The 14,911-nt window shown below is 27.7% G+C and overlaps 2 protein-coding genes across 3 annotated transcripts; both read right to left on the bottom strand.

Moving 5' to 3' along the window:
- Positions 1–4,608: 4,608 nt before the first annotated feature.
- On the bottom strand, positions 4,609–8,050 carry LOC136988501 (cytochrome P450 3A8-like). 2 transcript variants are annotated; one of them, XM_067286376.1, is made up of 14 exons: positions 7,957–8,050; positions 7,623–7,719; positions 7,500–7,552; positions 7,344–7,422; positions 7,126–7,242; positions 6,918–7,006; positions 6,516–6,658; positions 6,311–6,429; positions 6,150–6,231; positions 5,926–6,086; positions 5,389–5,477; positions 5,177–5,320; positions 4,936–5,098; positions 4,609–4,763 (listed from the first exon to the last, which is right to left on the bottom strand). In XM_067286376.1, exons 1-14 carry the CDS (start codon positions 8,001–8,003, stop codon positions 4,683–4,685), a joined length of 1,464 nt encoding a protein of 487 aa, XP_067142477.1. In that variant the 5' UTR covers positions 8,004–8,050; the 3' UTR covers positions 4,609–4,682. The 2 variants fall into 2 exon arrangements, with proteins under 2 accessions (XP_067142477.1, XP_067142476.1); XM_067286375.1 differs by having other exon boundaries at positions 7,326–7,422.
- A 1,533-nt stretch (positions 8,051–9,583) lies between these two features.
- LOC136988496 (uncharacterized) lies at positions 9,584–11,043 on the bottom strand. Its single transcript, XM_067286368.1, has 3 exons — positions 10,858–11,043; positions 9,915–10,085; positions 9,584–9,793 (listed from the first exon to the last, which is right to left on the bottom strand). The coding sequence occupies exons 1-3, from the start codon at positions 11,032–11,034 to the stop codon at positions 9,653–9,655; spliced, it is 489 nt and encodes a 162-aa protein (XP_067142469.1). The 5' UTR covers positions 11,035–11,043; the 3' UTR covers positions 9,584–9,652.
- Positions 11,044–14,911: the final 3,868 nt, after the last annotated feature.

Raw genomic sequence — 14,911 nt, forward strand, 5'->3', positions numbered from 1 at the left:
AACTTAACTATAGAAATGTTATTTAGGTCCACAATGGGGCAACCGGGTGGTCTATAGGTAGATTGTCATCTTAACCTCTCGGCCGTGCTGTCCTGTTTTCAAATAGCGGCATTTCATATACTAAAAAGTGTTAACTGAATAAACTATAGATTTAACCATTAAAATTACGAAATTATTATGGCAAAAGTATTAATTTTTAGTTTCGATTTCTTTCTTCAATACAGCTAATTGAATTTTTAAAAATTAAATTAGCTTTACAGGAAAAATGTCAGTCTTAACGAGAACGTTACCATTTTCTGAAGAAATAAATCAATAATAATAATAATAATAATATCAATAATTGTTATTCTTTATTGACATTACAATTTAAACATTTATAAAAATCCTAATTATATAAAATTGGATTTTTTCCCGAATTTGAAGCAGCATACCCTATTCTTTACTCATACTGATCGACCCCATTGTGGGCAAGCCTTCGTGTGATGGAAGTAATTGTGACATCGTAGTCTATAATATTGTAGTGTTACGTTTTAATCAGTTAACTTTTTCTATAATTTTAAGTACTGTTTTCTAAAATAGAAAGTTCGCTTTGCTCTTTACCTTAAGCACCAAATTGCAGTTTACCACAATTAGTGTTGTGTAGAAGATACGAGGAAACAATTTTCATTTATAACTTATCGGGTGATTTTCTCTGATCATATTTCAATTTGTTTTAGACTTTCTTGTCCTCGTCCCATTTCTACTTATGATGTTCTTAGTAAATAATGAAAAAAAGGAGGATAAGATGATCTTGTTTCAAACTAGACATAGCGATTGCTTCGATCACATTTTTTTTTTTTTTTTTTTTTTTCAAATAATAAAGTATATACGTCTATCTCGATATAATAGTAAATTCTTCGTGAGTTTTATATAAGTGAAGATTGGTCAACCTTTCGAGGCCCCCGGCATATCAAAAGAACAGTTTTAAAAATGGTATTTAATAAATTTGACAGAAGTAAAGTTTTCTTCTTAATATTATAAATGAAATTGTATGAGTAATTTGTAACAAGCATTCTTTCAGATCCTCGTAAAAGTGAGGCCCTAATTGCTGGTACTCTATGAGAGAGCTTCCTTTAATGAAACGATTTAAATCAAACATTTTGCTTTGACAAAGAGAATTTTAATTTAAAAAAAAAAGTAATAGGAGATTCGTGTAATTCTCTTTTAATTTCGTGAATAACGTCTATTATGATTGGCAGAATATAGATAACGTGCCATAGATGAATGATTCTGATTGGTTATACGTTCATGCACTTCCCTAATTCTTAATGGTAATTAACTTTAAACTGATTAAATTTATTATTAATTAATATCAATATTTTTTCCTCGAGTTAGTAATTATATCAAATAATATAAAGTATCTTAGCGCAAGAATTAAGGTTTTACTTCTCTCCTCTTACAAGTTCACTCGATATTTATTGTGACTTCTGTCTGCTTAACCTCCTTGACATCAATCGATTGATATAAATATATACAGGATATGGAAAAAGTCACGTTGAATTTAAAGAATTTCTCCCATAAAATATTTTTTATATCTGTATTTTATCTGCCATATAGTTTTATACATTTCTTCTTAGTCTATCGGCAGCTACAGGCTGGATTAAGTCACACTGTGGTCTTAAATAACAACGTATAAGAGGCCCTCTATCCTCCATTTTCGTGGAAGATAAAGGGCCTCTTATACACGTAAAAACGTGATGCACTAAGCTTTATACTCGTAATAAGGCTCTAGGTTATTTAGCTTACGTGTGAATTATTTATTCGTGGAGATTAAAGCCGCTTCTTTGTTCTTTACGTAAATCTATCTCTGGCTACCTTATAAAGGTAACCAGAACGAAAATGTTAATGTAATTTTATTATTTTTTTAAAGCAATTAATTATTTTTAAAAAATATTTCTAACATTTATATTTTTAACGAGCTCGTTTATAGTAAAAATAACTGAGACTAAGAAGGAATTTGGACATTTTCCAAATTCTATACTCGGATAAAAATCTTGTTTATTTTTTTTTTAATGAAATATAAAGTCAAGTTTTAATTTCAAACGTTATTTTCTAGTTATAAAAGTTCATTTATCAACATTTATTTTATATATATATAATGGAATCATCAGCAGAAATAACCCATCCATTAAGAAAGATATATCGAAGTAAATTAAAGATAGAAAATTACTTTAAAAAATAATTAATTTTTTTAAAAAGTTAATAATTAAATACGATTTTTTAAATGATTATACCTTGTAAAAATCTCTATATTATAACATATTGAAGCACAATTAAGTTCAGTACTTTACCGAATTGATTTTATGAAATGATCTCGACGAAATGGATTCACTTTTATTGTTTTTATAGTAGCAATTACGGGTAATATTCCTTGTTTTTTTCGTGATTTACTGTTTAAAATTTCAAATAAAATAGTTTAGTCATTAAATTTTTACAAAATATTTTAATAAGCTCTGATTTAAACTTACTTAAAAATCCGTTAAGTTAAAACACGTAGCTCTAATTATTTATGCAAATGAAGTTAAATTTTTTGGATTTGCACGCCTTTAACATATTAAAAATATATATTTTTAAAATGTTATTTAGATGCAAGAATTGACTAGATGCAGTCTTTTCTCATCTCTTCCTTCCTATTCGTTTTATCTTGCTTATATGCAATAAATGAACTTTTTATGATTCCATTCCATCCAGGAAAATCCCACGAGGATTCCACTGGAACATTCGCTGTTTATGGTCTATATTAATTTCATCTTCTCGTACCAAAATGGTACCATACGGCCTGGCTAACGTTCTCGTTAACATCAAACACTGCATATTTAATTACCTGACGCAAACAAAATTATAAGGACCTGGATAATATTCAAATTTTTGTTTCCTCCTTTGCCAAATAGTTCCATTTCTCCGCTTCATAAAATCTTCCTATCTAGGTTACACGGTCTCCAGTTCTTTTTTTATATAGAAAATAATTTAAATATCGGGTTATGAAGTGGAGTAGTTTGGCAATAAGTGAAATGCTAGGAATACACGCTAATCAGATATTCATTTATAATATTCTTATATCACGCACTTTACAGAGTAGGCCTATTCATTACTAACTTTACTTATCGATTATAATATTACGATCTTTCAGTATGGGCGTCGGCTTTTTCATTCGTGTCGAAAGTTCAAAATGTGCGGTTTATTTTCTATCTAAACATTGTTCTTGATGCAAATATTCAAACTTAATTTTTTGTATAAAAGAATAATAGTAATGTATATTTTGCGTTCGATTATTATCCTATAGCGAAATCTCTTATTGTATCTACTCCTACATTATGTAAATTTTCTTTCTTGTAATCCATTCTTTCACATTTCGATCTTTATAACTGTATAATTTCGTTAAAAATTCATTTTTACACTCCCGGTTCTGTTATATATAACAGAAGGAAAGTATGGCGGTCGGTCAAAAAATGATCCCCAGAATTGGAGGTTTTTTCCGTATGTGTGTGTGAGAGGACGCACGATTTTTTTTCGCCTTCTTTGAAGCTTAATAACTCCTGTATTTTTAGTAGAAAATTTCTGAAATTTTGCAGAGAGGTTTGCGTATTAGGGGGGTTGACGCTATTAAATTTTGGTAGTTAAAGGTCGACGGGGTGGGGAGATAAAGGGGGGTCGTGTGTCATATCTCGAGTAGGGCCAGACTTAATGATTATTAGCATTTACAATTTTTTTTATATAAAACTCATCCCTACCGTCCAAATAAATTAAGCTTTCTGCCATTTTATATAAATATAAATTTTTATTTTACTGTAATAAAATATCATAACAGATGGCGCCATACATGCAGTTTTTAATGTCGCCGGGAAAGTTAAGCAACTCGTTGCTGGATTTTTTATAATTAATTTCGCGAAATTTTCATTTTAAAATCGCAGAATTTTAAATAAAAAACCGAAAAAATAAATAAATAAATTTTCGTTTTACAAATTTTCAAAGACTAATTTATGAGTTACAGTTTTGTTTTAGTTTGCGCTATATAATAATTCCATTACTCATAATTATCTTTTATTTGGAATAAAATTGGATAAAAGAAGTATTTAACTTTAATATAAATGATGAATTTATAAAGTAAATCAACCGTAACGAAGTTGTTTATATTATAAAACATCCATTTGTCTTGACTTAAAGAAAAAAAGAACATAAACATAGTGCATAAAGTTTCCTGTAAATTGAATTTAACGTAGACAGAATATAACGTCATAGTGAAAAATATTTTTCAAAAAAAAAGTAAAAAAAAACTTAAACTTCTGCATCGACAATCAAGCTACTAGATGGATCGAAAGAATCTCCAACCTTAAAACTCATTTCCATATTCGTTCAATGGAAGATTTGATATGCATTTTTCTTCATATACAGCAACACTAATTAAACTGAAAGCTAACTGAAGCATTTTAAATGAAAAATTTTAACAAATTTCTTTCTAAATTTCGAATATTTATTCACTTATTCATTGTAAATTTAGTTATGTATGGAGCTAACTTATATGGATGCCACAGTCGGGAGCTTCATCCCCCGCAAAAAAAAACTTAACACTCTCGCTACAATTATTTATTTCATAAAAAATATATATTTTATAGTAAAATATATTTATATTTATATAAAAATCCTCAACTGTTTCTCTCTTCGATTCGGATCATCACGTCTTTCGGTCGATGTAAACCCAATCCACCATAAAATTGTAACGGAATCTAAAAAATTCAATATATTCTTAACACTTATATCACTCCACTTAACTGCTAAAGGATATTAATTGCATTTCTGTAAACATTTCTACGAAACACAATAAAAATATATATATTAAAAAAAATCTCGCGCAATCGATCACGGTCAATGGATAAAGAAGAGAATCTAATTAATCACCTTAGTGGAAGGGCATTTCAGGAATCTAAAATGTGTTAAGAGGGTTATCAAACATATTTTCATCTCCATCATGGCGAATCTTCTTCCTAAGCATTTCCTGGGGCCGGCACCGAATGGTAGGAAGGTATAAGGTTCGATGAAGGATTTATTCTCTGGCAGGAACCTAAAATATAGAAGGAGAAATACAGTTAATTGGCGTTCGAAGATTTTTTTTTTAAAGCTTAAATTCTGTGTTTTGTACCTTGTTGGATCGTAAATTTCGGGATTGCTGTACCATTCTGGGTTGTGATGCATAGCGTAAACGGGCACAGCTACTAACATCCCCTTTGGTATGAGTATTTCGGTTCCGTTCAATTTAATATCTCGAACCGGTCTTCTTTCAATCCTATTCACGAATTTCTCTTTATACGTGACGAATAACCATTAAAATATGCTTAAATTTCATCGTTTTACCTAGGAACCGGGCAGCAGAATCTCAACGACTCATTGATCGCAGCTTCTAAGTATTTCATGTCATTGATATATGAGAAACTCGTGTCTTCCTGAAACAATTTGATTTTTAAATTAGAGCGCTAAAAAATAACATCATCGATTCGGCAATTTCAGTCATTAAACGAAATCGAATTTATCATCAATTCCAATTAAATCGTTAATATAAATTAATTACGTAAACTTGGAAATAATAATTAAATATCGTTCATTAAAATTTGATTAAATTATCATTTTAATTTTAAATAACGATAAAAACTATCAGCAGATGGCGCCACGTAACATTTAATGAATAATAATGAATCTTTTTTTTTAAATGTTACGTTAATTTTCATCCGCTATCTTTCGATCACGTGACTGTGTTTCGACCTATCGGATTATTTATTTCAAAAATAAAGTTTGCTGTGTAATTAAAGAATATTAACTATTAAGTAAAATATTTATTATCTCAACGGGGAATAGAAGTCATTCATCATTTTATAATTTACACTAATGAATTACCGAATTTTTCGTAGTGGCATCTATCTCTTCAATCAATCTCTGCTGACAATCTTCATTAAGAGCTAGATTGTAAGCTGTTAATATTAGAGTGTTAGTGGTAGTGTGATATCCAGCCAGAATGAACAGAATGCATTGAGCCACAATCTCGTCCAAGGAGAGAACTAAAGACAAAATTTCTGATTAATTACACAGAGAACCGGATCTACCAAATTAATCAAACTTACCTTTTCTGTGTTCCTGATTGTTGCTAGTTCCTACATTCTCCTCGTTAGCATCTAGCAGCAATTGGAGAAAATCTTTCTTCATCTACGGAATAAAAGCCAGAAAAATCCGAATGCCCGTAGCAAATAACCCGTTTTTTTCGAGAAATATTCAAATTTTTTACACTTTTCGGTTCCTTTTTTCGCTCTTTGATTAATTGAAGCACGAGTTGCTTGAAGAACGAAATAACTTTGGGCGAAAATAAGCTCAGTCGAAATAATTTAGCCAAGCGCGGAACAGAAACTGAAAATAAAACAAAGATTTCGGTAATAAACAATTGTTACTAATCAGTACTTTGTTTTTTTTTTCTTTTTTTTCTTCTTACTTACAAGCAAATGTGACCCGCCAAGTTCTTTTACTAAATAAATGTCTAACAGCTTCCACGAAAGGATTATCGGGATCATTAAAAGAATCTAATCTGGTGCCAAAAGCGCATCTAGCTATCACGTCGATCGTAAATGCACCGAACAACCTTCAAATAAATAAATAAATATTAGTGTCTTCTGCCATTAAACCTAATAAAAAACAACCTACAAAAATCTTGGGCATTCTTTAATGAAGTGGCCCACAAGCAATAAATTAAACGATCGCGTTAATAGAACCATCCAGCACGCATCCCTCGATTCGTACTGGATGAAGGTTTTAATTATCATGATTTAAAATTAAATAGTTAATATTTATAAGGTAATTAAAATAAATTTAACTCTCCATTTTTCTTTTTTAAAGAATACCTTCCGCATTCTATTTCCTTTTCCTTTCTTGCTTCTAAGGAGAAATTATTTTTTAATGCCAAGGCGCATTCTTTAATTAAGTAGCACATCTAAACACGGATATTTTAAAAAAACAATTATTTTTTGTAAAAATAATTATAATAAAATATATTATTATTTCTTCTTAAAAAAAAAAAATAAATACAATTCTAATGAATTGAATTTTTACTGTTTTTATTTTTCCTGAACTGAATGTCGGCGTCATAATAGTGCGTACACGCTTCCATTCCTCGCCATCCAGCGAGACTAGCATTCGATCGATGATTGGATTACCGAATTTTAAATCCTGTAATACCATTGGTCGATTAAATATTTAAATTTGTATAATATCAATTTCAATTTATAATTAATTTTAAAATTTCTATTCACTCGTGGACTCGAAAATACTTGGAAATCGCGAACAAAAACGTCTTTTATTAGAGATGGTTCGGCTAAAATCAAAATTGGTTTTCTTCCTTCGAAAATCCTATCGAAGTAGAAAAGTAATTTAGGATTATAAGATATATTCTTACACTATTTAAGTCAAGAAACTTTGCTTTATACCCAAAAATCCTTCCATATTTTTCACACCATTCTAATTCGACATAACCTTGAGGCTGTATGTTTATGATTAGAATTATATAAAATTACGATTAAAATTATAAAATTTAGTATCAAAAATACTACCTTATTCCATTGTATACCGTACGAACCAAATAACAGCATTGGTTTAACATAAGGTATTCCCTTTTTCTCCCAATAGCCATAAGTTCTCGTTAAGCATCTAAATATATTATAAAAAAACAACCCCTAAATTTAATTATCTAACAGTTTTAGAATTTATACAAAAGTCTAAAAATTATCTAAACAATATAATTTGTCTACAACTACAAATACTAAAAAGTATACTGCTTCTATTTACCATATGTATTGACTAAAGTATAAACTAAATAGCTAGAAAAATTATCGATTAAATATATTTATAATTTATTATAATGAATAAAATATATTTTAAACTTACAGGTATATTGTAAGAATCAAAATTATAGAAGAGAGTAACCATAGCATCCTCTCTAATCTGTTTAAAAATTTTTCTAGATTACAGTTCCTGTCTAAACTTTACATACATCCTGCAACCGGATGTATGGCAAAATTTAAATACTCTAAGAATTGAACAAGTCATGCAAAAATATTGTGTAATAAAACACTGAATTAAGATAAATATAGTAAATAAAGAGGCTAAATTCATTCCTATTGTTCCAAATATCTCATACCACAACTGTATAGACTTAAAGTTTAATTAACCTGTATGCATTTCGAAACTTTTCTTCGGCTTAAAAAATATAAATGAAGTACAATTAAAATGGCGGAATTTTCGCGTCGTGTAGCTTACGAAACGGCTCATCCTAATCGGATTACGTTTTTAAATAAACCGTGTAAAATGTAAAACATAGGAATTACGTATTAAATAGAAATTCGCAGGTCAAAGGTTACTTTTGTCGTTTATTTTAGATTTAAGTTTTCTATGGTTGAGCAATTGTCATTTTAACTAAGTTTTGCCAGCAATTTAGATGAGAATTGTTAATCTAAGCATAGGACAGATTGTTGTTTTCCTTTAAATTCACCATCAAGTACTAATAAGTAAACGATATAGCGTAAAAATTAAAAAAATAGCAAGAAATTAAGTAATAGTTACATACAAAAAGGGCCGGCTCAGACTGAGAGACCGCTCTCAGAGAGGCTCCGCACTTTCAAATTTATACGAGGGGCATTCAAAAATTCCTGGGAGGTGTAAATTAATTAAAATAAATAATGACAAGAGTAATTTTAAACTGGTATAACACCGCGCGTATGTATCGTGTAGCGCTGTCGCAAATATTTTGGGGCCTCACTAATAACTTTTCACGAGGCCTCGCAAAACCTACAATCGGCCCTGCATACAAATATTGTTTTTTTTTCGAATGTCGTGCTTTACAAGAGGAGTTTCGAAATGAAACACAAAATGCATATACAGGGTGTCTCAGTATCTATTATGAAAAATAATTGGATTTACGAAAAGCTAGTTTAAACATGAAACATATATTTGTTTAAAAGTACAGGCCGCAAAAAATCAGTGCTGCACGTAACGATCATCAGTGTCTGTAAAGAAGTCAAAGCGATAAGTTGCTTCCTGGAACACACTTTCCAGCATAACAACTCGTGAATAGTCTTGTCTGTTAGACTTTCCTTACGCAACTTCCTTTTAAATTTGCCTCTAATTTTCTCGCATTTCAAGCCTTTTATCTTGCATGTTATCACATTCGTTCTTCCACGTTCATCATCACCGATATGGGTACGAATGGAAAATTTAAAAACTACAGACAGTTATTTTCATGACAGTTTATTACCTGTATAAGGAATACGGGTTAATTAAAGTTCAAGCCTATACAACGTTTGGAACAATAGCTTTATTCTCTTCATTTACTAATTTGTTTTCATCCAAATTCCAACAAATACTTTAAGATCAATAAATAAATTTATTAAACTTCAAAACTTTACATTATTTTATACAATAATTTCATATTTATATAATATAAATAATTGCTGATTTAAAAAATATGATAATGTTTTTTTTTTAATTTTATTTAATGAATTTATGTGAAGTTTGATATGTGAATAAGTTAATGGACACTTTTATTGTCTTTAAGTCACAAGAGGGTGTGCGTATTGACTGGAGATCAGGAAGGCAAGTAGAGAATATTGGTATTCGATTCACATTTTACTATGGATCCTTCTTTAAAAGTTTCTGGCCTGTTGCTAGATTCTGGAAAACTTCTTTGCTCTTCTGTATGGCATATGTTTGCCAAGTCTATATTTTCCTTTAAAAATAAAAGAAAAAGACATATTAAGTAAAGAAACTTTTTAAAACATTATTTATTAGACCTAACCATGGCTATCTAAATGGATGCTTTTTAGATAAAGTGTAAAGTATTAAACTACCTGTTCCAGAATATCCACTTTAATCTGAAATTCTCTATACTTTTCAGTGTTGCTGGAGTTAGGTATGGACTTAATTTTCAATTTTCTAAGAGCGGCTTTAAACCTTTGTCTAGATCTAACAAGTTCTTGAGTTGAAGAAGGTATATCGCGACCTTTCAACTTATCCCAGTCCTAAAATTATATTAAAACAAAAAAAAAAGTTATTTAAAAGCTCTTAAAATATAATTTAATAAATTTTATATAATTTTTGCTAACTTTAATTTTTACCTGTTTATAAACAATTTTTAAATTAAATTTCAATTTAAAAGAATTTTATACGCGCTCTTAGCTAATGATTAAACTTTTGACTGTAATTATGTATATATTATTAATTAATTAATTAATTAATCAATTTAAAATTAATTTTAAGAAGTTTAAATATAATTTTTTTAATAAAAATAAGGATCTAATCAGCATTATCAAAATTATAATCAAAATTAAAAACAGATTTTAAAAAATACAAAATAAAATCTGTAGAAATTTTGGAAAATGTTTCGCGAATTAAAAGCAAAATTATAAAAGAAATAAGTATAAATATTCTATTTTTATACTTAAATATTTAAAAAATAATATTTAAAATATACAAAGTCACATGGCTGAATTGGTATCTGTTTCTATTTTTAATTATAATTAATTAATATGATTTTATTAATTTAATTTTATCATTAATATGATTACAGTAAACATATACTTTGCTTAAATATTTGTTTATATGATAATAAATATGTTTAAAATAAGATTAAAAAAACTTTTATTTTTTTCAAATTTTCTAGAAATAAATCTCTAAATATAACAGAAATTTAAATTTTGAATCCTGTAAAAAATAATGTAATAAGTAATTTTTAATTGATTAAATGCCATAAAAAATTACTCAATTTTATAATTTATATTTAAAAAATCTTACCAAAAATAACTTAAAAGATTTATCTGTTAATTTAGTCCTTTGAGTAATTCTTGGCCACTTAATTCGAAATTTTTTATCATTTATGTCAGTCCATTCGACGTCCTTTCCGTATTTTTCTTTTAAAAGCGCAGGAAGAAGAAAATCCTCGATGAGTTTACTGTTAATTTTTGAACTCATTTTAACGGGGCGAACTCTGAAACACGTTTATATAGATTAATTACGATTCCGGATTAATAAACAAAGTTTAAGTTTCGCTTTGGTGTTCCCTTTTGATATAATCAATTTGGAATTTAGCGCTTTACTGCGACGAGATAATGGAAAAAGAAGCTAGAAGCGAAACCAAAAATGAATATTGTGTTCATAAGTTAATCCGACATTATTTTGTTTTCGCCAAATTTAATTCGATACAAGTTATTTTTTCTATTATGCTTTTAATTTATATTTTAAAACAATTATTCTTTTAACTGATAACAGTGTAAAAATGTAAAATTACTTCTTCTGAAAGAGATAAAAACGTGCTTAAGAAAATTACAGTAGGAGTTACTTTTAGTCAAATCTTCTTATTCTTATACACAGGAGAAGCACGTAAAGTAAACTTCTTTTAAAATTTGTCATCTTGAAGGCTAAAAATCATATTTAATGATCTTCAATAAGTTTTATGAAGATCTGAATGCAATTTATAAGATTTGATACGTTAAAAATACGTTTTATTCTTTATTTTTACGTGTAAACGTATTCAAATCTTGTATATAAAGTAAGGAATCTTAATAAGAAAACTTCATACGTCATCTATTTACATTTATTATTTTTAATGAATTAAATTATATTATTATTACGAATTATTATTCAATTTATAAAAATATATTCAAATTTATTGTTCTAGGTCCAACTTTCTGAATTATTATTTAATTGGATTTATTTAGCTTATTAAACTTACTAATGTTACGAATTGGCAACATTAATCGTTAATATTTTGTTGCCATAGTTACGTACAAACTAAAGCTCGAACCCAGTTAGTCTCCGTTATAAAAGTAAAATGTTAATAGATTCAAATTCAAAATAGGAACGAGATTAAAAATTTAAAATTTTAAAATATAGTAAATAAAGTGTGAATAATAATAAATAAATAAAAAATATACGAAAAATATTTTAGGAATGTTGATAACTTTCCAAGAGAAAGAAAAATAAAAAGAAAAGAAAAGAGAATTCTTTTGGTGATATTGTTTACTTTTTTTTATTTATTTTTTAATAGAACAAGGAATGAAAAATATGTTATTTGTTTAGATAAAAAATCACATATTTTTATACAAAATTATTATATTATAAATTCTTTAAACAGAAAAAAGTAGTATATATTTTTTAAATTTAATTATCAAAAAAATAATCTAACATATTTAAAAAGCTTAATAGCTTACAAAATTAAATAATATCACGTAAAAAATTTTATCTTTTTATTCAAAATATATTTAATTCTAAATTATTATTGATAAATTTTTAAATTACGAAAATATCTCTACCGATATTTTTAAATAAACGTTTGTAACGCCATCTATTGATACCTATTAAAAAAATATATGTGTATTTATATATTTAAATTTGTAAATGAAAGGAAACATTTAAAAGCTTCTTAAAATAAGCTTTTTCTGCAAAATGTAACTAAGTGATTTTTATATATTTATTAAATATTTTTCTTTTTCCTTTCATAAATTCGAATTTTGTTGATGTCATTAATGACGTAATACGAGATAAATTATTTGTCTCTTTAAAATATACTTAAAATTTTAAACAATTAAAAAATTATTATTATTATTAAGTGTAATTATACTTATTAAAATTACCGTAATTTATAATTTAAGAAATTTTTATTGCATATTTTGCTAATTTCTTTCTTTTTTTTCTTTTAAATTTAACGATCATTTAAGTAATCACGTGATCGTAGTTTTAAATAACGAGAAGCGCCGTCGGTGGCAGGAAAGTAAACTATAGTTGTATTTATTTATTTATTATTGTTACGGTAATTATTATTTTTTCTTTCTTTCTTTATGAAATGAATTGAAGGATTCTTTTTGAAGATTTTTATTTCTGGAGATGATTTTTAAGATTGCATCTTAGGAAATAGCTAGCTCTTTGGAACAGATGACACTTTCCTAGAAAAATGGATTCTTTAGATGACAATGACCAGTCGCTTGAAACATCAAGTACTTTGATGTTGAAAATACTTTATCAGGATAATAAAGGAGTTATGTTAGCGCTTGAATTTTCCTATATATAATTGAATATTTTTTTTAAAAAATACTTATGTATTATATATAAAATTTTCCTGGTTTTTTACGTACACTTTTATCGCATCATCTAGACTATTTTTAGAATAAAAATACATTAAAATAGCGTTATTTTTTTCTATAGAATTGTAATTGTAATTGCTCATTTTCCAGCATTTTTGTGTTTATAAAAGGGAGTACTGTACATGAATTTTTTTTTTTTTTGTATTATTAATTTTCTTTTTCCACCGGTGAATTTTATTAGAATTGTTTCTTTTGAATCTTATCATAAAAGAAGGACTGTCGTCACGCTAAGAGATAACATAATCATATTTTTCACTTCTTCTCGAATTTTCCGTCTCGTATCTTTTCGAAATATGAAAGAAAACTTAGCTTTTTTCCCCATTTTCTTTCTTTTCTAAGGTGTGATTCATCAGAAAATAAATAAAAAATGGTGCCATACTTTCCAAGAAAAGAATTACATCATCGCTACTTCCAAGCGAAATGACATCACTGTTAATATCTAAACCAATCGTATTACTCTTTACACTAAGCGGAAACCTTTTCGAATTACTTTTCTTTTTCATTTTTTTCCTCTTAAATATTATCACTTTTTATTGGATAATTCAATCATAATTAATTTTTCTTATCGGCTCCTTGTGTAACAAAAAGTAAAGAACGTTGTCACATTCAGTAGAAGGTCCTTATGTTAAGAAAGAGTAATTACTTCGGGATATTTCCTTTAATATACCGAAGAAGGCATTAGTTTATCTTGGAAATATACTTTGTCTTACTATTTATTTCTTATAAATAGCTACTTAAGAGAATTAATAAATAATCTCAACATTAAATGGAAGAAGAAAAAAGGTGATAAATCATATAAATTATTAAAGTACATTATTGTAAATATTTACATGTGAATAGATTTAAATCCGTAGTCAAATTACCACGAGAAATTTGTCCGTTTCGGTCACATATTCTCACTAATTAAAATTAATATGTTATATTATCTTTGTTTATAATACTTTAATAAATAACAAGTGCTCTATAATTGAAATGTGGAACAAGTTATAGCATGTCAATACTGTGTTATTCTAATATATTATTCGCGTATAACTACTACACGATCGTTCATGTAATTGGATTTATCTTAATTATCATTTTATGCGTGTGAATGGGATGGGATTTAGACTTGCTGCTACCTTAGGCTATAATATATAAGAGGCCCTTCCAGGAATAGTAAATTTAAAAGCATCGGGCCCTAAACTGTACCATCGTTGCGCAAAGTTCTAATCTTATGTGTGTAATGTTAATGTTTAACGTGTAAAGAAATGTTTGTATACATAAATTTTTGTTTTAAAATAAAAGCCCTATATCTAAAAATGTATGGATCTAAGTAGCTTTTTGGATTTTGAGAAAATAACGATATTTTCTTTTGAAAAAGTGGAGAGGATACCTCTCTACTTCGCCATTTTCCTAACTGTAGAGTCATTACAATGATAAAGTGGATAAAACATAAGTGCAAAATGTATCCCTTATATACGTCCCTTACTGTCAAAATATCTATTAAATCGGGTTTATATATAGCAGCGTATAATGGCCTAAAAATAAGGTTAATCTGAAGATTTACGGCTTAGAAATCCAGCTTAATCTAATACAAACCGACTCCATATTTTTCTATGTACAAATGACGATAATATTCCGCTCGATATAGTTTTCCTTGGGTGTTTTCTTATCAAATAACTTCAGGATATTCTCCGGATAATAACTTCGAGATAATGGCTAACAGGGAA

Source organism: Centruroides vittatus, unplaced genomic scaffold, assembly GCF_030686945.1.
Source record: "Centruroides vittatus isolate TY-2023 unplaced genomic scaffold, ASM3068694v2 scaffold_3315, whole genome shotgun sequence".
In the NCBI taxonomy this organism is placed as follows: Eukaryota; Metazoa; Arthropoda; class Arachnida; order Scorpiones; family Buthidae; genus Centruroides; species Centruroides vittatus.

Coding starts and splice junctions, on each gene's coding strand:
- LOC136988501 (XM_067286375.1), bottom strand. CDS start 8,003: ATGCTATGGTTACTCTCTTCTATAATTTTGATTCTTACAATATACCT. Junction 7,553..7,622: donor ACGGTATACAATGGAATAAG/GTAGTATTTTTG, acceptor ATAAACATACAG/CCTCAAGGTTATGTCGAATT. Junction 5,099..5,176: donor GAAATTTACGATCCAACAAG/GTACAAAACACA, acceptor TCTATATTTTAG/GTTCCTGCCAGAGAATAAAT.
- LOC136988496 (XM_067286368.1), bottom strand. CDS start 11,034: ATGAGTTCAAAAATTAACAGTAAACTCATCGAGGATTTTCTTCTTCCT. Junction 10,086..10,857: donor AATCTTTTAAGTTATTTTTG/GTAAGATTTTTT, acceptor ATATAATTTTAG/GACTGGGATAAGTTGAAAGG. Junction 9,794..9,914: donor AAGTGGATATTCTGGAACAG/GTAGTTTAATAC, acceptor TTATTTTTAAAG/GAAAATATAGACTTGGCAAA.